This window comes from Centruroides sculpturatus, unplaced genomic scaffold, assembly GCF_000671375.1.
Source record: "Centruroides sculpturatus isolate CEXI.00-Female unplaced genomic scaffold, Cexi_2.0 scaffold62, whole genome shotgun sequence".
In the NCBI taxonomy this organism is placed as follows: domain Eukaryota; kingdom Metazoa; phylum Arthropoda; class Arachnida; order Scorpiones; family Buthidae; genus Centruroides; species Centruroides sculpturatus.
The window spans coordinates 1,126,435-1,153,902 of NW_019384388.1; the positions used below are offsets into that span (position 1 = coordinate 1,126,435).

At 30.9% G+C, this 27,468-nt stretch overlaps 1 protein-coding gene across 1 annotated transcript in view; it reads left to right on the forward strand.

Annotated features, from left to right (window-relative positions):
• Positions 1–27,468, forward strand: part of LOC111618166 (multidrug resistance-associated protein 4-like) — a 45,274-nt gene that overhangs the window by 7,258 nt on the left and 10,548 nt on the right. The window contains exons 5-11 of the mRNA XM_023359628.1: positions 785–1,065; positions 4,795–4,874; positions 9,181–9,331; positions 16,214–16,447; positions 16,518–16,618; positions 20,022–20,219; positions 20,296–20,451. Coding sequence (XP_023215396.1) covers positions 785–1,065; positions 4,795–4,874; positions 9,181–9,331; positions 16,214–16,447; positions 16,518–16,618; positions 20,022–20,219; positions 20,296–20,451 — 1,201 coding nt within the window. The remainder of the gene's footprint in view (positions 1–784; positions 1,066–4,794; positions 4,875–9,180; positions 9,332–16,213; positions 16,448–16,517; positions 16,619–20,021; positions 20,220–20,295; positions 20,452–27,468) is intronic.

Below are 27,468 nucleotides of genomic sequence, written 5' to 3' on the forward strand. Positions count from 1 at the left end.
TAAAACCCTCGTACAACATGAAATGTAATAAATTTTTACATACTTAAGTACTAATAGTTCACGAAAATTATTATTTTCGTGAACTATTAGTACTTCAGTGTGTAAATTTTTTTTTCTTATCTCCATACACACGGTCCTTCGCGAAAATTGCTTCAATTTTGCCAGATCTCGACGCTTCTGCTTCTGTTGTTGCCAGATGTTTTTTTTTTATTCCATAAGTGCTTAGCACCATATAAGGAAATTTATAAAGATCTTTTAACTAGAAGCAAGCAAACTAAAATTATATACACTTTTTGCAAAAGGTAAAGCATGAATCTGAAAATAATGCAGAAAAATGCTGGGAGGATAACGATAACTTGTCAAAAATAAAACGCTCTCGGTTAATAGTGCTTTTAGTGATGACAAAGAAAACATTGTTTATATTAATATGTATCACTTAAGAAAATTTAAATAAAGATATTTAACTTAATTATGAAAATATAGTAGCATGTTTTTTAATTTATGGAACCTAACCCTCCTTTTCGTATTAGTTCTTTGTTTCGTATAACACGGATTCGCATAACACGGCAATTTTTTGGAACATAACTACCGTGTTATACGGGGGTTACCTGTATATATACAGTTGTATTCTGACTACCTGTTTCTTTATTATTTAATAGATTTCAACATTATTTATATGTACTGTATTACTTTTACTTAATGGCCTAAAATAGATTAGTTGTATTTTACTATCAAACACATATAAAAAATGCCAGAAATTTTAATTTACTTTTTATATTTTCAGGCTGAAAGATATTAGAATCTATAGCCAAAACGAAGAGAATCTCGAAAATATGATATCTAATAAAAGTTTTTTTAACGAATTTAAAAACAATAATTTTTACTATAGTAAATATTATGACATGTATGTTTATGTAGGATTGATATGTGCTGTATTTCTTACTTCGTTACCTTCAGGATTATTGTTATACAAATTTTTTACAATTGCTTCTTTCAAACTTCACAACAATATGTTTCGTTGTATCATTCGAACTCCGATAGCATTTTTGGATAACAATCCCGTTGGTACGTATAATGTTTTAGTTAATTTATTGTTAAGTTAAAGAGTTTCTAATAAAATACCGAAAGAAATTTTTCGATAGCGTTACGTAACTACGGATGCTGTCTATACTCTCGTCCATTGTATCACAGACATTCGTTATAAGTTTTATACAGCATCCGTAGTTATCATATATCATATTATACAGTACAATCATAAAATTACTATACTGTAATATGAACAGTTAAGTACAGTGCGTGATTGGTTAACGAACATACTCCGTTCCAAGACTGTTCGCTACTTTAATTGTTCGTTAACCGATTATCGATTTACCATACGTTTTTATGGGAGTTTGATTAATTTGTTCCGGAGACCCAAAAAATAAGAAATATATATACATTCGTTTAGTTATATATAATAATAAAAATACATATATACACAATATTGAATTTTTATTAGTCATGTTTTTTTTCCATTTGTGGGGGTTAATGAATCTGTCTAATGTCGATTGCTTTTCTCTCTTCTTCGTGATTTTTCAGAAGTAATTAACCGCTATAACAAAAAATTTTAATTTTAATAGCATTATAATTGTGGAGATCGACAAGAATAGTAACCTCAACTAGATTTGAATGCTATTGTAAGACCGTTGTTCTGACATCCCCTCACTTCTTCAAAATTTGTTTAATAGCAGATATCGGCATTAATTTTCTTTTTCAGAAGAAAACATATCTTGCCGAGTTTCTTCGTGTTCTTCGTTGAAGTGTTATTGAAGTGCTTCTGTCGTCAGATCAGTTTCAGGTTCCATTTTGAGTTTTTCAATGTTCTTTTCGTCTCATATGTGATTTTTGTTACTTCTTTAGCTGCTTCAGATATCTGCTTCAATCTTCAGATAGCTGCTTCAATCTTATCTATGAAAGATAGTGTACAAGCAAGAAGACTTGCTTGTACACTATCTTTCATAGATAAGATTGAACTGAAGCCTTTTGTAAACCTGCTCAAGCCATATTGCTCAGCAACATCAAACATCTACCCACCCTCTTTCTACCTTTGCTATTATACTCTCACCTTTCGAAAATAAATACCTACGCAAAACTTAACGAGTACCCGCCCGACAGTCTCGCGAATACTACAAAAGAATTGTTTCTGTCAGAAAATTATAAGGCTGGAATTAGAAGGGAAAGTTTCAAAGTATAGAGAAATACAATCCGAGCAGTATATAACAAATTGAGCGCCGATGTTGACGTTTTCCGCGCTCCAAAAAATTTCGAGTTGTTGCTAGAAGACCAATCGGATTCAATATTTTACGTCGCTTAATCTTATGCTTGTTCTGAGAGATGTTCGTTATCCGAACAGTTCGGACAACGAACACATCATATTGCACAATGCCTACCGATAATTAAAAGTAAATATAGTTGTTAATTTAGAAAAATCAAGTAGCCTCATACTATGAAAATCATAACACACTAATAATAAAAAATTTTAAGTTTAAAAAAAGTAAAATTACATTCTTTCTATTTCTGACTTCGAGGATTCTATGAGCCAAAACACGACAAACAAATGGCAAAGAACTGATTATTTTATTAATACGATCCAAATACATTTCGTCATCAAGCCTCCTTAGTGGATACATCAAGATGTGAATCGCTGGTTACGCTTTATACCCAACAGTCGTTTCCAGCATGCATCAACAATCATTTCAGCATTCAAATTAAGTACATTTACATGTTCGGCGATACAAAAATGTTCTACAATTTTTCTTTCTAAATTATTTTCTATTTTATACAATAATTTAGTATTTTTTCTATTTATATTACAGTTAAATTCTCTACAATGTAAAAACCATGTTCATTCCGTTCTTCTCAGTCTAATGGCCTCCTCATGTTCCTTTATTCTCAACTCCAATCTTCTCCCAATTTCTCCAATGTAATAATTTGGACTTCCACAAGTACATGACATTCTGTATACGACACCACCGTTCTTAAATTGGTCACGGCAAATTTTCACTGTTTACTATGTTGATAATGTTTGACATCTTATTCTTTTGATTCGCAACTACGCATATAGTAAATACTTTAAATATCTGTTTATATTTTTCAAAAATATTAGTAACGTAAGGAAACTTTACATAACAAATATCTATGTCATTTTTAACATTAAATCTACGTTTTAAATATAATTTGTACCAATTACAAAGAATATACTTCGGATAATCATTTAATAGAAATTTTTTAAACAATTGTTTTACTTCAATGTCTATATTTTCTTGCTGGGTTGTTCGATTCAATATCTTTCTCAATTCCATAATAAAGACATTCTTTTTATTTTCTATAGGACAGTAAGATTTAAAGTTAATAGTTTTACTATTATTACATAGTTTTTCATAATTACTAAATGATACAATTGTTTCTTCTCTTTTTATGGTTGACATCTAAGAAATTCAACAACTATTCTATAATGATACTAATTCTTGCCTCACTAATGAACTTCCCCCTCTCTTCTTGAAAAAGAAACATTTCGTTTTGTTGTTCAACTTCACTTGTAAATTTTAAATTTTCATGTAATCCATTTGCATAATCCTCAATATATTTAGATGAAACTATTTGAGAATCATCAAACTATTATTATGTCATCTACATATCTTGTATAATATTTAATAGCTGTTAAACTCGAAATTATTTCATCTATTTTATTCGTATAGATATCAGCAAGTTATGGTCCTATGACCGATCCTATGGCGATACCTTTCTTCTGCCTATAATACTCTGTGGAAATTTAAAAGTAATTATTATTAAATACAAATTTTATAATTTCACATGAGACGGCCATTAGACTGAGAAGAACGGAATCAGCATGGTTTTTACATTGTAGAGAATTTAACTGTAATATAAATAGAATAAATACTAAAATATTGTATAAAATAGAAAATATTTTAGAAAGAAAAATTGTAGAACATTTTTGTATCGCCGAACATGTAAATGTACTTAATTTGAATGCTGGAATGATTGTTGATGCACGCTGAGAACGAATGTTGGGTATAAAGCGTAACCAGCCATTAACATCTTGGTGACTGGGAAGTTCGGTCGTGGGTTCTCGCCGCGATCGGACAAGCTGGCTGCTTGTGGTTTTCCGGGTTTTCTCCTTGCCAATAACGACTGAATAAGAAGCCAGTTCCCCATAAAAGTCCTCCCGGAAGGCATTCTTTCCCGCGCGCGCGTTTAGGCAGTTCGGATACGCTGGCTCATCGGTCGCATAGCATTCAATAACAAACGTCAATCCGAGAAAAAGCCTATAGAGCTAAAATTTCCATATAAACTGAGAATAAGAAAAACAACAAAACATCTTGATCTATCCACCGAAGAGGCCTGATGGCAAAATGGATTTGGTTCGTATTAATAAAATAGTGATTGTTCCTTGCCATTTGTTTGTCGTGTTTTGGCTCATAGAATCCTCGAAGTCGGAAATAGAAAGAGTATAATTATACTTTTTTTATCCAATTTTTTTTATTTTTAGTGTGTTAATATTTATATCGATCCCATTGGTTTTAATAATTGAATTTATGATAACTATATTTTTCACTCTTTAAATTATTGTGTGGATAAAGATGTACCATGTAAAATAATTTAGTTGTAAGAATTTCGAAAAACGTTGTTTGTAGATATAAACTGTGAAATAATCCTATAAATGATAATTATATCGAAATTTGTTTTTCATAATTATTTAATTCAATTAATATTTTTCATTTTAATGTTTTTCAGGAAAAATCTTGAATCGATTTTCCAAAGATGTTGGTAGCATGGATGATTTGATTCCTTTCTTTACTTATATTTTAATAAGGGTAAGTTCATTTTGAATACTTTATGTTAACGAAGCACACCGACAGTATACATAGTATTTAGTCGGCGTAAGAAAAGAAGAAAAGAGAGGAGAGGAAGAAAAAGGTAAGGAAATAAAAAAAGAAACCCTTTGAGCGGTGTACATAAGTTGATTCCTACTACAAGTATCGTTGGTGTGCGAGCGTATGGGTCTAAAAAATGTTAAATTGTAGCATACATCGTAAATAAGTACTGCAGCTACATAAAAGTTACACAGACTAAAGGGTACGTTAGTATAACTAGTTTTAAGTTAGAATTAAGGAAGTTATAATTTAAGTAACTTAAATTTTACTGTATTCATTCTTTTTCCGTGTTGTTTCAATTAAATTATTTTGCTTCTTACAGAGCTTGCTAGATTAGTATCTGTATTATTTTAGTAATAGTTTAAAGCCTTTTCGTTGGCTTTAAGCATTAAACTTAACTTTATACTAAACAAGAATACTAAGAAGGAACAACCAGGCAAGCAGTGACAAATGACCGACGGGAAAGTCGACAGATTTTTTTAATTTAAAAATTTCTTAATATTATTCCATATAAGTAAAATATAGACAACATGAGAAACAGCGTATGATAAACAAAACAGAAACCGATCACTAAAAAAACAAGAGACACAACACAAAAGAAATAGCTGCTAAATTAATTCAACTGGAACAATACAATGCATATTTGTTATGTGCCATTGGGAATGCATCCGCAAGCGCTTTGCTGTGGGAAATGAATAATAATAAGTAATGGTATATTGTACGAGTTTCTGTGGTATGCATGGCTAGATGTATTCTTACATAATTTTCGCACTCATCAATTAAATAAACTATTTCTAATGTCTGTGTATCTATCGCAATGGAAAATTAAGTGGATAGCCGTTTGCTCTTCAATTCTGTATATTCATATTTATGTAAAATAAAATTATAAAAAGTAGTGAACACGAAAAGTGATGGCCATGTACAAAGGTATGTTTGTGAAATTCAGACACGCTGTTTTATATCAGAACGTCAAATACAACAAATGAAACATGCACTATAAGCTACTTTCATTATAAACTCTGCGAATGTTTGAGGTATATGAACTTCCATTGTTGTAGACAGTTTCACTGTTTTTGTCAACCTGTTTCTTCGTTCATTTTGATGAAATTCGGTAAAGTCTTCTTTATTTGCGTGCCAAACTCGAATGATCGTTCACACTTTATTTTGGACTATATTTTCGTAATAAAAAATTTGCTGCAGCTATCACTGTACACGTACTACTGAATCCGAGACAGTAACAACTGTCACTTATGTATAAGGACAGAACATCTACAGAGCAGCTGTGTCTCTCACCTGATCGGTGCTAGATGGAATATGTAGTCAGAGAACGTATAGTATAACTTTGATAAGTCGAACCATCCCTCTTAAATACGTGCGGCAGATTATGAAAATAGTTTAATCGTATATTTTTCGGTCGAATATTTGAATGAGAGCCGGGAAAACAAATGATTATAATGTGTCAACCTACATCTTCTACAGGACTAAAGAGCGAATCCAGAGAAGCAAGAAATCCCAGGAATTTTTTGGAATTACGTAGATGTATAGTCTCTGAACATCTGTAGAGCAGAAAAAGTAAAAAAAAAAAAAGTTATTTGTCCTTCGGAATTTTTAAAATTAAGAAATATTTTATCATGATAAAATAAAAATACTTATACATTAAACGCAAGCTAAGTAACGTGATGATTTTGAATCAGTAATTTAAAATTTTTTGACAATAAAAAATTACAATTATTAAATTATGGTACAGTAGTTCGGTAAGTTATGTAAGATCCAGCCTGGGGTACAGGGTAGGTTGTTACGCCTGTGTCACTTACTAGGCAGCTAGTCGGTAGGACTAGTTCTCTGTCGTCTACAAGAACGGCCTTTTCCAATCTTAGGGAAATCGAGTGGCGGAGGGTCTTTAGTTAAGCCGAATTTTAAGGTGGAGGTTGGTGATGGCGAAATCACCTTCCTTACGTCAGGTTCCCGACACCAGTTTGTCAATTAATCGATCCGCGGACTAACACGCAGGTGATTATTTTATAGATTTGATTCAGAGACATTCTTTTAACAAATAAACAAGATTGAATTTAATTAAACGTAAACCAATAAAATAATACAAATATATGGTAGTAAGAGACAATGACTACAAAATTCAACCTATAAGTCGAGAGATATATGGACTTATATTAAATTGTTACACGATCGAAAGAGAGAGCTCACAAAATCGTTAGTAAACATACAACCTGTTTTAGTTGTCGTTCGTCTTCTTCTTGAAGGCAAGGGATACTCTAGAGATAAAGTTCATTTACTTCATTCCATGGGAGATCGATAGGTGCACAAAATCAAAGTATATCTTCTCAGCGCTAACTCTGGAATTATTCTATGTGACTCGTCTAAGGGCGTTGGCCATCAGGAGAAATATATGTGTGGAGTCCTGACTCTTCCAGGTCTGTCGATGAACTCCGCGAATTCTGATAAATTTCCCCTATATCTCATGATTTATGATCAATCATCTGCCAGAAACTCTTTCATGTGAACGGATGAAAGGGGAATCAAAGAGGGGTGGACATTTCCCATCTGAGCGAGATTTTTAGCGGATAAGGGAAAAACAGAGGATGTACTAACTTCCCTCGAAGGAAGTAGTATCTGTTATCTATCTTTCCCACGTGGGAATACGTTAATTTCTCACCAAAATGAAATAATATTTTAGGACAATATTTAATATAATTAAATAATTATTAATTTTAGACCCAGGGACTATTCAGATCTCACAGTTACTAAAAACTGAACGTTCATGTACATTGAACTATCGTAAAATGTTTTGATCTCATTTTCTCTAATTATAAATTGAACAGTGCAATCTTAGTTCAGTAAAACTTTTCTGTACCGCTGATGGTAAAAGTAAACACATTGATACTAAAGTGCATTCTATTTCAACTTTCTTGATTTTCGCATTGTCTGAACACTACGTTAACTGGCGATTTTGTAAACACAGAAAATATGCATTCTATTAGTAGTTAGAAATGCTATGTTGCACTCTTCATAATAATTTATTTTTTTTAAATAGATTTGTATGATTCTAGGAATATATTTTTAAGTAAATGCAATTTTTATCGTGTTTTTACTCAAACAATTTTTAGGAAATATTGACTAAAATACTGTTTTTAATGTAAGAAGTATAATATAAAATATACCATAAGTCTGGAACCATAGTATTTATGTTGCTGTCGGTTTATTTTTTATAGGTGGTATGGAGATTACTAAAAAATACAATAACGGGTACTTAACTTTTCCGGCAACACCTATACTTGTATCTTTTGCCTTCTGTTATAATATGTCATTTTAAAAGTTTTTATATTTTCTGTAATTATAAGACTGCAAAAATTTTAATTTTGTAAATAGGCATTACATTTATATTAAGTTTTAAATGCTAATAACGAGTAAACTCTTCATTAAGTTGCGAGCCTACTGGACGTAGGAAACACGATATCCCTTTATCTGTTGTCTTCCTCAAACTTTAGCCATTGGCAGCATCATTCCTTCAATACACAAACCTCCTTGCAAATTTCAAAAATTTCTGACAAAAAGCAGAAGAGTTATTAAGCTTCAAGGAAAATGAACAAAGTAATGTCATGCATACACATCGAAACATACAGAAACAATTCCCCGAATTTTTTTCATTTCATGGCATTTTAATATTCCCTGAACTGTCTTAAGAGTCGTTTTTTAAAAGATCGCCATATCTCTCCTTCGTTATATATATATTAGAGATGTGAGAATAAAGATTTTAGTACTTAAATTATATCATAATTTTTATTCCGGAAACCTGAAAAACAGTAAGACCTTTTTAAAGATTTTAACGATTGCATCTAGACATTACAACTAGTGGCACACATTGATCTGAATGCAGCTAACTTTCTTTTTCTTTATTTATTGTTAAAAAACAGTAAATGTCCCGAAAAACTGATATTGCATCGCCAAAAAATGTAAACCAAAAACTTCGAAACTTTTCAGAGATAGCAGGTCTTTAACACAAAAATAATTAAAATTGTTCTTTGCTTTTTACTTGCCATGTCACCTCTAAAAACAACAGTTTTACATAATACCAATTGTTCCAAACTTGTGACACAGCAGTATACATTTTTGAACAAAGAGATCACTTTTTTAAATATTTGTAAAATATTTTTTTTATACTTTATTTATAAAACTTAAGTTTTAAGATCTCGAAATATTTATTAGCAATTTATATTTTTTTTAATTTTAGGGAGGCTTAATTCTTGTTGGCATGTGTGTTGTTCAAGCAATCGTCTGTCCTTATCTACTTGTATTAATTGCTGTCCTTTCAATAATATTTTACACTTTGTGGACAATTTTCAGCCGAGTGTTAAAAAGCATAAAACATCTGGAAGGAAAATGTAAGTATTTCTAATATAGAAGAGTGTCTGATATTTAACTTAATTGCGTGTTGAGTAATAGCGACAAAATTCTGTAAACGGAGATAAAGAGACTCAGTAAAAACAGTATTTTATCATTCCGAGCTAGATTTCAAAACACTATGAACAATTACTTAATTTAATAAGTTAAAGAATTTCTTAAAACTAGAGTGAAAGAATAATGTATTAGTTCTGTAATTATGAAGACAGATTTATTTATGTCAGAAGTTTTTTCGTCAACATTAAATTCAGTATTTTGTTATCATAAATGACCACAGCCAGTCTGTAATTTATATAAAGAAAACCAGTTAGATTACAATAACAGATTTTAAAATATGAAACATTTTACAGAACAATTTAATACAGGATCATTTGTATTCTGTTCACTTACTTCAAGTCGACTTCAAAATATATGTTAGGGAAAATCAATGATTACAGATATTCCGTGATTATACATGAAAAAGTGGATTATCTTTGATTTAAATAAACAGCGTTAATTTATTTACAGAGAAAGTTATCAGTACAGTAACAACCAGCTTTGCATCGGGTATACATTTTTAAATGACAAAGTACTAAACGAAACAGCGTTAAACAAGATCATTTTAATAAAGAGTAAATATATTAAGAAAAACGCGCAGAAAAAACAAACAGATTTCACTTTAATTTTATGTTAATTTTATATTAATCTGTAAAACAGTGTTCGTTAAAAACACATAAAGATATGCACACAGAAATGAAGTTTACATTTTGTGATGAACGTCTTGACTTTCCTGAAATTCTTGATTTTTTCGATAAAGTCATGTAGTTTCATTTGTCGCTTTTTATTTCTTTCCTTAAGGAAATGTCAGTAACAAAAGATTGCATCCTGAACGTCCCGTCTTGTTTTTGCACTCCTTTCAATATTCTGGCTCATTCGCTACAATTTGATTAACGATTTCGGTTATCGTTACCAAACGTTTTCTAAGAAAATCTGTAGAGAAATTCTTCAGGTTTTTCATTTTCAGAATCACCAGTTCTACATAAATTCTTTGTTGTGCCAGTTCTTAATGGTTATTGTTAATAAGACTCTTACCTGAAACCTTCAATAACTCCTTGTTATCCTGCTTGTCTACATCTTCTAGTCCTGCTGTATTGATTAGGCTGATAATTTTATCAACCTAACAATACAGCGATAGACTATTCTTGTTGAGAATTCTTGAATACCTTCATCCATAACTTCTCTCACACACTTCCTTCATGCATTTATCAATTAATTCTACTCTAAGCGATGTCGATATCGCCTGTGGCAGAAGTAACCAAACTTCTTTTATTATCGGCGCCTTTGCTAAATCCACATTTTCTCAAGGCGCCCTGTGGCAAATTCTAAGAACTAAAGTTTGCGAAATAGCCAATATTTTTTAAATTAAAGAGCATTATCAGTACAGATACCAATGCATTTGCACCAGGTCTTCTAGAAGTCACATCTTATCAAATTAAATTAAAAGTGGTAGTAAAATTATGAACATTTTAAAATATTTTTTAACTACACCCCTGTGAGGAAGCCGCGGCGCACACTTTGGGAATTGCTGGCCTATAACATTCATGAAAATTGCACGAAACAAACATAAATTTAAGGAAAGTACAGCGCTACAACGAATTGCCACCTTTTGATAATTGATTCGTGTTCGGAAACAATCGTTTTATATAGGAATGAATACAATTCAGCGATAGTTTGAATCAGTGTAAATTGAGAACTTATTTCAGATATCGAGCAGACGGCGTTATATCGAATCAGCAAATCAAGGGAACGTTAAATTAGGTCTTACTGTAGTTACAGGTGTTGTTTAAAATTTAGATGTAATTCTTTCTTAGTAAAATTTTTAGAAGATCTATTTATTTGAGTGACTAATATTATAATTGTGTGTTATAAATGCATATTAAACACGTACTGTATCTAGTATGCAGCGCGTGTGTTAAGCATGTGTATACAGTACAATACATATAAAAGTACACGGTACATTTTTGAATACAATAAGCATGATGGCATCTTAGTCTTTAAAATGGTTAACTGATTTTTCAGCCACCCTTTATAAATGTTTATTTTTGGAACAATTTTATCCATTTGTTTCTATTTGTCACGTCATTGTGGGNGGGGATTTAACAATTTTACAGTAAATTTATTATCATGCTTAAGTCATAATTTAAAACGTAGTAATTAAACATTCAACACAAATCTTTTATATTTTGCCATTCACGATTTACAGCTTCTGATATCGGCGTTTCATACACCCAACAGCTTTAATATTTCTACTGAAACAGTTAATAAGAGTAAAAACATTGGATCATACAAACATTAAATTCAAAGTGTGTGCCAGCCACTGTTTGCTAGTAGTCATTGAACATTTCTAGCGTTTCTGAAGTAACCATTAAATTGAATCGAGCCATGTTAGCGTTGATACCTAAACGCAGGAGTAATAAATAACAAAAACACAGTAAATTAATCATTTTGTTATTTAGATTTAATGTTATCGAGTTAGTGTTGTTCGTTTATATTTATTTATAACTTGTAACATGCACAAAATAAGAAAGAAAATAATATTAGTCACACGTATTCACAATTTATAATTAGAAAGATCAGCACACGTACATGTCTATCGTTGGAGAATTCTCGCACATCTGAGGGTCTGACTCTGCCTATCCTTCTTTTTAAGCGCTCGTCTTTGCTCTTCCCTTTCTCTTTTCTCTATCGCTCTAATCCACGTATGCCTGTGCATACATCATAATAAGCGCTTACGATACTTTCGATTCGTCACTTTTCCGTCGTAGAGTTCACATTTTACAATTACGTGACAGCCTGGTGATAACAGAGAAAAGAGACAGATAGGACATCGATATAAGTCACAGTTATGATTTCACTGATTCGAGACAGCTTGATAGCCCCAACGGCCCCAGGCTTTCGCCCGTGCACGCTAAATCACTTTCATTACAAGCATTTAGCTTTCCGAAGTCTATGACAACAATTGTTTGGCATTGACGACCGAGAATTCCATGCCAATATGCTGCCTCGACTTGTTCGATTATGTTATCAACTCAATTTCTTATTTATTTTCACATTTTCCCTTCGCGGTCTTTCTCTGTTCTTTTTCCGTTATTTACACGTGTAGGTCATTTCATTGTTATTCGCATTTGATATCATCATTTATCACATACTTCCATGACGCTCTTGTCTGTGCGCTACAAGTGCCAAAAATTAACGCGATTGGCGAAGCGTAGTGACAGCGGGCCAATAGAGAGCAGGATCCTTGCCATAATGCGGTTTGCGCGCCAATTTTCGTTCGTACGTTAATCAAGCCAAATAGTTTGGCCGAATATTCGGCTATTCGGCCACGCTCCTGGCCGAATATTCGTTATTCGGCCTGAGACCGAATATACTATTCGTTACAACACTAGGAATTTAATGTAAAGTTCTGATACATTTTGAATTATAGAAATATAAAGAAGTGATAAAGTTTGGATTATATATTAATCTTTTCCTTTTTATTATTTTACAAATTTATTTAACTTTTCATCATATCATTGACAACATTTGAAATATCATGAAGTATACATGTTATCGCTAAAGCTCGAAAGTCGTTAATCTGCAGATTACCTAGCTAATCTGCATATTAAGTAGGGTGATCCGTTAAAGTTGTGAAAATTGTTCCATTTCTCAAATTACCTAGATAATGTGCAGAGTATCTAGGTAATCCGCGCATTACCTACTGGGCACTTGGTAAAATGAAAATAAGATCTTTGCCACAAATAAATGTACCACAAATAGGTGTGCTTGTCGCAGAAACCAATTGCTATGAAATTCAAAGTGTCACCAATCTTTAGACTGCACTAATAAGTAGCACAATTGGATAACGTTACCTATGGTGAGTAAAATGGCGGGTCGTTTTTGATTCTAGCAAAGAGAAGAAAGGAAACAGTGGAGACTCACGTTGAAACCTATCCTAACCTATTCTAATAATTTGGTCTGTAATAATTATAGTAATTTATTAAAATAGGTTAGGTTAAGACAGAACGTGCGTCCCCACTGTTTCTTTTCTTCTGTTTGCTGGAATCAGAGATGAGCCACCATTTTACTCATTCTGCACATTACCTAGGTAATTTGAGAAATAGAACAATTTTAGCAACTTTAACGGATCACGCTATTTAATCTGCAGACTAGCTAGGTAATCTGCAGATTAACGAGTTTCCGAGCTTTAGCGGTAACATATACACTAATAAACTATGTGAATTATCGGCAATATATTACTGATATAATTTTTGATATTTTAAAATATAACATCAGAAAATTCAGATTTTATTCATGATTTTTGAAATCATGAATAAAATCTTTGTTCAGTATTTGATAACGGAAAACTAAATGTCAATCTCTTAACTTTTGTAGAGTATTCTTAATACAGTAGAGTCCCGAAAACTCAGCCTAATGTGGACCAAAGTATGGCTGAGTTTGTGAAAATGCCGGGTTATCGGGAATGGGGTTAAAAAAATAAGTACGAGTGTTTCCTCAGAAAATACTGTACTGTACTTGTATGTATTGTTTGCTTGAGAATACAACTTAGAATAAACTGCCCAAATACCCTTAAACAAAGAAAAAGTACATACTTTATTAAAGCATAGAGCCTTTACTACATGAAAATGAAAAATAATGAATACACTGTACAGTAATTTACCTGATGAGACAGATTTCAGAAAAATACTTTATAAGGCATAAAGTTGTTTGTAGTGAAAATTAATTAACTAAGGGTTTTTTTGCCCTGCCAGGGTCTGGCCGAGTTATCCGGACTGCCGGGTTATCGAGTGCCGAGTTTTCGGGACTCTATTGTAATTGATATTTTAAAACTATACTCATATTTAATTTGCATATAGTCTATACTTTTTAACAAAATTATCAGAAGGAATTTCAAATTTCGCTACTTTATTCTAATTAAGAAATTTTTGAAAAATCATCCATGAATTCATTGTCTAATATGAAATATGAAATCTAATATCAAATCTAATAGTTAATGTTTCGAAATTAAATCCCATTTTGCGTGTCTAATATGTTTTCTGATGAATGTACTAGTAAATAAATATATAGGGGAAATCGGGGCAACTTTGGCATGCGGGGCAAGTTTGTCAAGCACTTTTTTTAAAAAACAAATTAAAAGGAGACTTTGGTTATAGGTTAGGCAGTTGAGTTTTATTGGTGGCTTGTTGAGTGTAGTGTTTTTATTGTTCTCCAACAAGCGTAGTNATTTATATTTTATAAAATTTTTTACACAACGGTATTGTTATCTGGTTAGTTAGTGTAAAAAATTTACAATATTACTTCCTATTTTGTAGTAATTTAAATAATTTGGCTTTATCCACAGTGTACTTTAAACAAAGATATGTGTTATTTAATACAGCATGTGTTAAACAAGTTTTTTAGTTTTGTCTCTCTTGTACAATGATATGTAACAATATTAAGAAGGTGATGAGAATCAGTAAAAATTGATAATAGAAGCTGTAATGACCAAACGATATCGATTTCACATCTATTCCATTATCAGAAATACATTTTTTTTATCGTAAAACGAGGAGAGTTATCTTGTTCTGAAGATATGTTGTCACAACATGATTTTTAATTCTATATTGTTGATATTTTAGCAGTTCTGTATTGAATAAAACTTCTTTATATTTTTTGTGATTGAAAATTTTTACAACTGATCTTTTAATTTCTTAGCTGTATTTTTATTTTGATTGTAAAATATATAAGAATACATTTTCGGTTTTATTAACGTTTCTTCTTTAAAATATCCTAATTTATTTTTGTTTATGTTATAAACTTTATGAGTTTTTGGATAGTTGCTAAAATAACTTGAAATGGCTTAAAGTCATTATAAACATTATTTGTATAAATTTGAAGCATTAGCGAATCAGTATCTGTGTATAATAAATTCACATTTTAATCATATATATTTTACAATATTTTATAAAATGTTTCATATATATATATATGTAAATTAGTCAATTCCAATACAAAAAATCTGATATAAAACAGTTTATCTAAACATAATTTCGTTTTTTCATTTAAAAATTGTGAGATTATCATTTAAAAATATTCCAAATAAATATTTGAAGCATTTTTACTCAATGAATTTTAGTTAATATTAATTCTTTTCCAAATAAAACTGTAAATTTCTATAATAAATTAAATAATTTTGTATATCAAAAAAGTAGGAATTAATTATCTCTTATCACATTATGTCACAAACAATTCTAAATCATTCCTGAAATACTTTAGTGTTTCTTGGACCTAAATATTTTTCAGCAAGAAAAATATGCAACTCCTTGCTCTATTTTTGTAATAAAGATATTTGACGCATATAATGATCTAAAAAATTGAAATTAATACAGTAATATCATGCTGTGTTTGACAGGTTGCATCTTGTTAGCTTCAAACCAAAAAAGTTCAGCAGTTTTAATGTACTTTCGATTGTAAATAGCTTTTTTATCCCAATAGAGCTCCCAACAGCAATTTGTCAACATTTTGACCATCATGTGTAGTCGTAAATAGAGTTAGTACTGAAATCAACTACAGGAGATGTTGCTATTCTTTTCTGCAAAAAAATTATTACAATATTTAAAAACATTTTGTGGTTTTTGGTTTCACATTTTTTAGATAAAATCTTTCTCAATTACTCTTTGCATAAACAGAGAGAATTTCTGCTTGCGTTATAAGTTACACGCAAATGCGATCAGTACTTTCCTAGATACAGGTAGAAATGTTTTTGTTGATTTTTTTAAAATAATAAGTTATTAATTATTATATTAAATAAAGCTTTGCTTAAATAATTGATTTTTTTTTCACAGTGAGAAGTCCAGTATTTTCTCATCTGAGTGTATCTCTTTACGGACTAACAACAATTAGAGCATTTAATGCTGAAAGCAAGTTTAAATCTATGTTTAATAAGTATCAGGATAAGCACACTTCAACGTGGTTTCTTTACTTGGCATTAAATCGATGGCTTTCCGTATACGGTTACATAATTTGTTTCATAAATCTAATTATCACTGTTATTGTTTTAGGTGTTTCAAATAATACAGGTGAGTGAATATATTTATATGTTTACAGTTTATAAAATAAATAATTTTTAATGTGTACTTGTGGCTTTAGATAGCGCAGGAAGCCAAATTGGACTTGTATTGAATTATGGAATACTAATAATGATAGGTGTTCAAAATTTTATTGGATTTACATCTGAAGTAAAATTTCAGGTATTACATATTTACTCAATTAGATTAAAAATCATAATTTCAAATGAACGGTCATATGTCTTTATTCGGCAATATTAAATTTTCGAGAAAGATAAACTTTTTGTAAGAGAATATTTACTTATATCCACACAGCACAAATTTTGCTTATTATTTTATCTTGCATATATTAAGAGAATAATGCCTAATAAAGAAATCCTTATGTAGGTTTGATAATAGCGATATTATTAAAATTATAAATGTTTTTATTCTGTTACTCAATAGTCAATAGTCAAAAATATTGAAAAACACCGCAAATATTTGATTAATGCGTTTTAATATACACAGTAACATCGAAAAAATTATCAAACGCATTTATCAAAGAATGCCTATACTGTGGAAATCTGTTGTAGTGACCTAATCGCCTTTTCGCTGAGTTGGCCTTGCCAAAGGACTATACAGGAAGTTGTGTACAATGTGATCTGTCTTATATATATATATATGTGTTGCTAGATTTATATTTATATGGTTTACAATTAATTGTACGTGTTTGACTTCGAAGAATGCTAAAGTTAAAATTCAAACAGAATGTTAAAAAAAGTTTAAAATTTAAAAAAATGTTAAGAAAAAATTTTAAACACTGTGACAGGTACGTAAGTGATTTAAATGCTGAAAAGTTTAATAAAAATCTTACTTTTTATAATAAGTTTCTTTAACTCTAATACCTTCAGACTATCGTCTATTGTGCCAGAAACCTCTTCTGCCACGATCAACAAATCGATATTTTTAACACTTTTTACGTTTAGCATTCCGCTGTGAAATTTTGTTCTCGACAAAGTGAAAAAAATTTTTTACCCCTTTTTCAACGTAAAACGTGAANTAAAAAAGGTTTAAAATTTAAAAAAATGTTAAGAAAAAATTTTAAACACTGTGACAGGTACGTAAGTGATTTAAATGCTGAAAAGTTTAATAAAAATCTTACTTTTTATAATAAGTTTCTTTAACTCTAATACCTTCAGACTATCGTCTATTGTGCCAGAAACCTCTTCTGCCACGATCAACAAATCGATATTTTTAACACTTTTTACGTTTAGCATTCCGCTGTGAAATTTTGTTCTCGACAAAGTGAAAAAAATTTTTTACCCCTTTTTCAACGTAAAACGTGAAAACTTTTCTATAAACCTTTGTACATGTCCCAAATATCCTGTCAGTTGCGCCAATGTAGATGATCCTCTATTACTACAGCTGCTTTAAAAAGGTTTGAATATGAAGAATTTGAAACACTTTTTCAAGCTTCTCAAAAAACGAACTTTTTCTTAATTACAAAGAACAAACGAGAGAACAAGAAGCAATCAAGAACTTTATATTTTACTAGATGTCACCCTCGACTTTGCCCGCAGGGGTTTTGGAAGCAAACCCCATTTATATTCAGTATTTCAACAACCATAGTAATTGTTATATAAGACTTACCGCTGGAATGATGAGAATTGCCGAGAAACAAACGAACTATTTTTAATTTGGTGAATTTTCTGGAACGTTTATAATCGTTCTATAATCGAACCAATAAGCAATAACAAATCCGACTTTAAAACGGTTCGAACATTTGGTTAAAAAATCAAAATATATAAAAATATTTATAACAATGTCTAAAATGTTATCAAATTAATACACCTAAATACTTAATGAAGAAGAAACGTTGTTGAAAACAAAACAACGCATCTAAAATAGTACAGTAAAAGACGTTCTTCAGGTTAAGCTTTAATGCTCACTCTCTCCCCCCGCTGGGGAATTTAGGAATAACCCTTCTTAGTGTGCCTTTCCACGACGTTCCCTAACTGTGTACCAAATTTCACCCTTTAGGTTGAGCGGTTTGCTCTGGGCGATGATAAATCAGTGACAATTCAGTCAGTCAGGACAAGTAATTTTATATATTTAGATATCCCTTTTTCTTTTACAATATGCATCGCTTTTTAAATCAAATTTTCAAAACATTTTGACACTGTTCTGGCTAAGGTATATTTTTCTCCATAATCTTATAATTATTATCGTTTGTTGAATATTTATGCATATCTTTTTTACTATTTCGAGTAATTTCATCATTGAGTCCGAATAGATTTTGAAAATTTGTTGCGTTCGATTTCTTTTTCTTTTGCATTTTTGTTCAGTATACTATTATTAAATTTTAAATAAAAAATTATTTTTTACTTTTCTCAAAAACTTTAATTATTACTGGTTTTATTTAAATAATTGTACCTTATACAACGATTTCAACCGAAGATACATACTTTCTCTTATTTCTTTTAAATATTTTAATTAAAATCTAAGTATATAATTTCTCTTACAACCTAATTCTTTATTATGAATTGTTTTACCTCTTGTGGATTGTTTTGAAGCGCTTCAACAAACGATAAGAGTTTTTGATCTTCGAGTAACGTGCATTTTTTGTACAAGTACTTGTTGAAAAATCAACTTTTCATTGTTCCGCAGATTTTATATTACAGTCGACTCCCTATAACACGGGTTCCTATAGTTCGGATTCTTACATAACGGCAAAAAAATTGCGAAGTAATCCGTACAAACCTTATAAAAAAAAATCCTATAATTCGGTAAAACTTCATTGGGCAGCCGAACTACATTCCGCCGTCCAGCACCACGCTACGGAGAGTTTAGGCGAGTAAGTTCAGTTTACTATCGTCTGTACAGTATGTAAATTAGGTACCGTAAGTCTAATACAGCACTAATTTTATACATTTCTTGTGAAAGAAACATTTCTTATTCAACGTCTATAAAAATTATTTATATTAATGATGTCTCCAAAGATCAAGTTATTTTTCTGCGAAAAATTCGTTATCAGAAATCGCGGCCGCCGTTTAGTGCGCTGCTCCGCGACGAAAACAAGCTTAAGCAATGCCGACCTCAAACGGTGCACACTCGGTAAGTAATCCTACAATTATTTGTTTATAGCATAGTTTATACAGATTAGTCCCAAAAAATTATAGGTGTTTTGGAAATGTTGAGTCGAATTAGTCTAGGAATCGATTAGTTTTATGCAAGAAAACCTTTCAAACAGCCGTAGTCCGAAGACTTCACACGTGTCGGGCTGTGATTGGCAAGATCTCTTAAAACATCAATTTATAAAAAACGAAACGTGTCTACCGTGTTACAGGTCGTCTGTATTTGAAAGTTACACACTGTACAAACTCATATTTTATAAAAAAAAAGTAAATTTTAGTGTATAACAGTACGTAGAAAAATATAATGGTATAATAAGAATGGAAATTAATTAATAATGAAGGAAAACTAAGTAATACCGTTGTTAACCGGCCCTTTACACAAAATATCTGTATTAATAATTTTAATTAAATGCTACGCATAATTTATTTTCCTGATAACGTAATTGTTATTTCATAAAAAGTGAATTTTCCAGATGAACTCTGTAAAACGCATTCTGAAATACAGCAATTTGAAATCGGAAGCATCCTACGATAGTTTGCCTAATAAACGGCCACCATCTGATTGGCCAGAAAGAGGAGAAATTCATTTCGATAATGTTTCTTTGCAATACTCCAAAGATAAAAATATTGTGTTAAAGAACTTAACATTTCATATTCGCTCCGGAGAAAAGGTAAAACATCTGCAAATTGGAAGAGTATTGTTCGTAATTATTGCCTGAATTGGTGTTTATTATAAATTAATTGCAGATAGGAATTGTTGGGAGAACAGGAGCAGGAAAGAGTTCTATAATTGCTGCATTATTTCGCATGACAGAGCCAACAGGAACGATAATCATCGATGGTGTTGACATTAAAGATATTGGACTTCGGGATCTTCGTAGTAAAATATCCATCATTCCTCAAGTAAGTAATAATTAATTCGATATGTATAATTCGTATTTAATTACCTTTATGCTTTTTCACGTTAAAAATGTTATTATTTCCTTTTCGTACGAAAATTTAATTCGTTAATTATGATAAAACATGTCCATATCGATTCAAATTGCTAAGCCAAAAAAGTATAATATAATTTAAAAAAACTTATTATTAAGTAATGTGAAATAACTTGTGAAATGTAATGTGATCATTTTTCGAAAAAGTCACATTTATGAACATTGAAGCACGATTATTTTTTCAACCAGCAATTCGAAATATGAAAATTTCTGATAGCCTAAGTTAAACGAACATATACTTTATAAAATATATTAGAGGCAAGAAACGACTACTTTTCAAGCTTCATAGAAAGTTTCAAAAATATAGGTATGATTTAATGAATTGCATTTTAACTTTAATACCAATTTTGATTGTCAGACTAATAGTTTTACGTACTTATTTAATATCTTTATACGAATCTCCATTAAATTATATTTTGATTTTGAATGAAAGATGTGTTAATAAATATATTCACTGTATATAAAAGAGTCATTTAATTTAGAAGAAAATCAACTACAATTAATCTTGGATTTACGAACTTCATTCATTACAGGAATTAATTCGAAAACCGATTTTTTTTAAACGTAAACAAGTTTTTCCACAAGAACAATTTAAAATGTATTAGTCCGTACCAGAACCTTAAAACAAACCCTTTATTTTACATTTTTATCTGTATTTTATCTATAAAAATTCTTACAAATACAATATAATATTGTGTATAATATAATATTATTTATAGACACACCAGTGAGATAAGCGGTTCCGTTTCCTAATACTAGAAGTTCGGTAGTTGGTTTGTGTCTCGCCCAGACGTGATGGTGAAAAAACCCCTATAAACGACAGATTTTATCCATGTCTGTAGCTCCTGAATAGGGGCCAAAGGCTTCTTCGAAGACATTATTTCTCGCGTAACGAATATCATAAACGCATACAACTACTAATACTTAACAATTACATCGCAATCTATCACGGGCGATAGAGCCTAGAAGCTCATACTCAAATACTTGATACAAAACAAGATTATATCTATATCTACACCTGTTATATATATTGAATGCAAAATGTTTTATTACAGCAAACAGAAATTATCATTTTACAAAAAGTGCTATAATTAGACACTGGACTCTGCTTACATGAAATATAAGCGATTCAGTAAAGATGGAAGACAAGTTTTTTATCGACACTTGTTTCAATATATTTGATTATAATTTTAATTTTAGTTTCACTTTTGGTGTGAAAACAAGAGTTTTAAATTAATAATTATTTTATTATTTTTAGTTTTAATTAATTGACTACCGATTATTAATAAATATTAAATTGAATATAAACACTACAATATGTGGTAAGTAACTTTGTTTCTTAATTTGAGTTAAGTATCTTAATTACTAATTACTGTATGTTATTTACATTCCATCAATGTCGATTAACGTGGTTCTTATGAATTAATTTTATTTAAATTAAATTGTGACGCGAACATTGTCTAACTATGTAATTTAAATTGAAAAGAAATTAGAAGAAGTATCTTACTCGCATATTGAAATTTTCTTTGACTAAAAACGTCATCGATGGTGCGTGTCGTGACGTCTAAAGACAGAAGACGAATCTCGGCGTCACTGCCGAATTAGTAGTCTTGTCGTAGACTCGACTTCCTTTAACACAGGAAGTATAGGAAGTTGACAATTTGTGGCCTGCATCTCTGAGTAGTTTGTTCGGAAAACGAGTTATTTTATGTCAACCGGAGCAAATTACGCGTTCAGAATATTGTTCAAAAACAGGAGCATCGTAAACCGATGTTTTACTGTATATGTTACCGCTAAAGCTCAAAAGTCTTTACTCTGCAGATTACCTAGCTAATTTGCAGATTAACTAGGGTGATCCGTTAGTTGTGAAAATTGTTCCATTTCTCAAAGTACCTAGATAATGTGCAGAGTATCTAGGTAATCTGCACATTACTTACTAGGCACTCGGTAAAGTGAAAATAAGATCTTTGCCACAAATAAATGTACCACAAATAGGTGTGCTTGTCGCAGAAAACAATTGCTATGAAATTCAAAGTGTCACCAATCTTTAGACTGCACTAATAAGTAAGCAGAATTGGATAATGTTACCTATGGTGAGTAAAATGGTGGCTTGTTTCTGATTCCGGCAAAGAGAAGAAAGGAAACAGTGGGGACGCACGTTCAAACCTAACCTAACCTAACCTATTCTAATAATTTGATTGGTAATAATTATGGTAATTTATTAGAATATGTTAGGTTAGGTTAGAACGTGTATCGCCACTGTTTCCATTCTTCCGTTTGCTGGAATCAGAGACGAACCACCAATTTACTCACTTTTGGTAACATTAACTGCACAATTATATCACGCGATCACCATAAAAAGTATGATAACCTATTATTTTTCGCTCTGGTCCAAAAGTAGGGTATCGTTGAAATTGTCTCGGTCTCCTCAGTTCAGATAGATACTCAAAGTCCCGAAATTCCATAGGTGGTTATCTATATAATAGTTTCCTTAATTTTATTAATATTTTAAACAGTTTGATTTTTTGTATGTTTTTTAATTGGTTGATGATTGATTCTATCAACTAATTTGTTAATTGTTTGAGTATTAATTTAACCCCTTAACGCCCGACTGTTTTTAATTATGATGTAATCAAGCATAAAAAATACATAAAAAATACTTAAAACTGAAATAAACGAAAGAAATGAGTTAATTTTGAAGAAAAAGCTTCAAATTTTATTTTCCTTTGTCTTGCCTTTCTGTGAAATTTAACACTGATGAGTCATTGTTTACACAGCTGGATGACCTAGAACACAGCTGGAGTTCGATTTCCCGGAACATTCTCATATACCTCTCGGGAGGACAAGAATTTAAAGTAGGGTGACTATGACTGACACATATATTTTTAAATATTTTTAAAAAATTAAAATTTTTATTGCGATTTCCGACCCCCCTAATTAATTAAATTAATATAAAATAAAATATATCAATTTAAAAAATTTAAAAACTTTTGAAGGTCGTTTTTGACATCAGAAAGCAGCTTTAAATAACTTTACCGAAGGAAAATCCGTGCGCTACAACTTAGGAACCATGAATTAAATTTGATAAAAAACTCCATTGAAAAACAATTAAGCTTTAATCGAGTCTTATCAAAGGCTCATTAAAATCGCGATAACATTTTCTTGCGCGGGAAAAAAATTTAGAAAAAATTTAGGGACCTAAAAACATTCCAAAAATTGAAAAAAATTTTTTGTTATAAGTGGCCTTAACTACTGAATCTTACGTAACGCTATGTAACTTTTACGAGTTATCTCGTCAACATGAATCTTTAGATATCGAAAATTAAATAAAGTACAATATGTTAATTTAAGCGTACAAAAACTTTGCTGTTGTTCCAGGAAAGATTTTATTTTCATTTTACCGAGTTCCTAGTCGGTAATTTGCAGATTACCTAGATAATCTGCACATAACCTAGGTAATTTGAGAAATAGAACAATTTTTGCAGCTTTAACGGATCACCCTAGTTAATCTGCAGATTAGCTAGGTAATGTACACATTAACGACTTTCGAGCTTTAGCGGTAACATATACACTAATATTAATTTTTTTTAAAATTTAATGTTAGTTTATTAATAGCGCATATACACTGACTTGATATAAGTGTAGAAATTCTATTAGTCTTCAATTCAAAACATTAAATATTATTTATTTGCAGAAATAACAATAATAAAATAATATACAAAATGCAGTGGCGTGCCGTCATTGGAGGCGCCGCTTCCCTTGTATTTTTTTAAAAAATAAATACATATCGTGCGATTATTTTCATATAATTAAATTTATTCATTTATTATAACTGTATCTTATTACAAATCTTTATACTACATGTAAAATAACGACCATATTTTTATTGTATATTCGAATATTAGTGGCAGAATGGAAACGCTGTATTGTCAGCTTCCAAACAGCGAAATGATAATCATTCGCGCATGCGCTTTACAAAGCATCAACCTCACCCAGGGCCCTTAGTCTCGAGTTTTTCGTGTTGTACTCGAACTGACGACATCGAACTCACTCGTGTTACTGTGACTCACATAATCGGTAATCTCGAGTTAGACCCTTCGAGCGAACTCGAAAGGCGAGCGGAAGTAGGTCATATTCACTTGTTTACATTAATCGATAAGCATGATGGGATTATTTACAATGCATCTGGGTTTGCGACTATAATGATTCGACCAATCAACAAAACTGTAACAAGTTGTAAACAAATCAATGCGAATTAGTTTACACGTGCTACAGTTAAAAGTTGTCTTGTGGCAATATAGTACGCAGAAACAAAATGAAAACCTCGAATGTTTTATTTTAAAAAATAAGCGAAGAACAAAATGAAATATTAGTAACATATGTAGAAAATAATAAGAAAATGAACAGCGGAAAATTCGACAATAAATTTACAAGAAAAAGCCAATTCTCTTTGTGGAGAGAATTAGTTTAAAAATTAATTGCGTGTGTTGGAGCTAAAAAATCCGTTATGTAATGTAAATGTATTTCAATTTAATCCTTTTTTCATATAGTTTTCTTCCTCGATCTATTTCTTAAACTGTTTTGTCTATTAAGATTATTTATTAATCAGAACTTAACATTTCTGATTAATAAATAACCTTAATATAGTGTCTATGCTTTTAATAATTTATACATATAATTTACTATCATTTTAATACTCTTTTTCGATTAATTAGATACTTTTTTTTTTGAAAAATTTGCTGTATAATTTTATCAATTATGAATTAAAATTTTTTTATTAGTATTGACTTGATGCGAAAAGAAATGTCATCTACTGTGGTCGAAAAATTCGTTGCCTTCTCAAACAACGTCTTTCGGCTCTTTCTAACTCTTCGATAGCGATAAGAATTGCGTATCCGTCAGCCATTTTCACTTTCGTGTAGCGATCTCACATGCTCGACTCAACGTGAGTAGCAACTCGCATGGTGAGATGAGAAAGCACGTGAGTTAGAACTCGAGACTACCAATTTGACGTCAGTGTGTGAGATGGTACCACGTGACACCTTCAACACGTTGGGACTTGTAACACGAAAAACTCGAGACTAAGGGCCCAGGTTAGCTGGTAGAAGATACACACGTATAACGCTCCCAATTGTATCCAGAACCAATTCTGGGCTGTTAGCCGCCCGGCCGCTAGATATTTGGCCGCCTTCGCCCAATTACGCGAATCGCGAGTAGATTTATAACTTAACCCAACTGATAAGAATTTACTGGTATGTTTTTACGATAGTTCTGTATAGTTGACAGGAGTTTAAAAAATCCATTGAAATATGTCATATTTTATTCCGCTCTCCCGTGTTATGTTACTTACGGATTTCAATATTGAACCAGTGATATTTCGATTTCGTATGTCCCATGTTTAGGGATATGTAGAAAAAAACGTGCACAATTCTTGTATAATGTTAAAAAATTAACTGTTACATTGGCAGCATCGTTTACAACTAAATTTAATGAATGAGAGATGCACGAGGTACAGAAAAAGCTCTAGAATTTCTTTTCCTTAAATTTAGTATTTACGTATTTGTTTGTCATAAAAATTTGTGTTTGTGTTTTTTTCTCGAGACTACAAATATTCCCGTACAAAGTAACCGGTTTTTTAACTTATTTTTACTTAAGAAGTAGTTAAATATTTAAGAAATTATAGAATTAGGGACAAAATAAAACCCTGATGAAAAAGCTGAAATATTACTTAAACAAAAGCTTAACCGAACCAATTTTTAACCGAGTACAGTGCGGATTGATCTTTTCGTATTATTAAACGTAATATAGACAAATTTTTCTAGTTCAATGAGAGTGACCGAAAAGTTGTAAATTTTGGAAATTTCTGTGGACACTTGGTCTTAAAATAGAAAACAAATGACTATTAAGAATTTAACAAATTTAGATTTTTACACCTATAGTGAGAAACGTTTAAAATTTACAACGACCCTGTCGTATCCTTTTAGGTATATTAGTGATGCCACAAAAGAGTCATTTGACATTAATCGGTATGTCACCCTCGGGTTTTGGCAGCCTGCGTACATGCTCGCGCCGCACATCTAGCAGGACCGTCTTTGATTTATTTGGTAGGGAGCTATTTGACTAAGTGGATGGTTTAAGATATAAAAAGTATAGAATATTTTATGTTATTTTTATGTACGTCTCTTTACAAAGCTATATTTAATTATAATTTTTTTAAAGTACTGTATATTCATACAATTGAAGAATATTTTGTACCAGGTATGCACTGGTACATCCACCACACATTTTATTTCACCAAGTAAGTTTTTATAATTTTATTTTTAATTTTAACCCTTATATCGTGGTTAGCGATTCAGAATGTAATTGCGATATTGAAAATTTGTTTTAAAAAAAGTTTTGGCTCAAAATCATATAATGAAGAAGAAAATATATTATTAAAAGAGAAAGGCGAATGTCTAACAAGGAGAGCCTACGGCTTTGGGGTAACGGATTTTGATGATCTTTGGTGTAGAAGTAGTACACCATGTGAGTGTACTACCTGTAAAATACTAAAGTGCAGTACTCAAATATAATCAAGAAAATCGAACTTAAAGTTTTTAGCACTTTATATATAAATTATACGTACTTCTATTTGAGTGTCCTGTGGCAGAGTAATAACGAGTCTGATTCATAAGCTTGAGTTCTCCGGTTCGATTCTCGCGTATAATTTTTTTTAATTCATAAATACTTATAATGTATTTATTTATTTACTCATTCATTTATTTCTTATTATTTATTTATTTTAATTTAATTTCTACTATTCCAAGTCTAATATTTTTATACTTTTGTTGACAATAACGGCGCATTCTTGACACCTATGTGTCAACTTTCCCATCTAATTGTTATCACTAACGGTGACCGATCTAATTCTCACTAGGAGCGTTTTTTC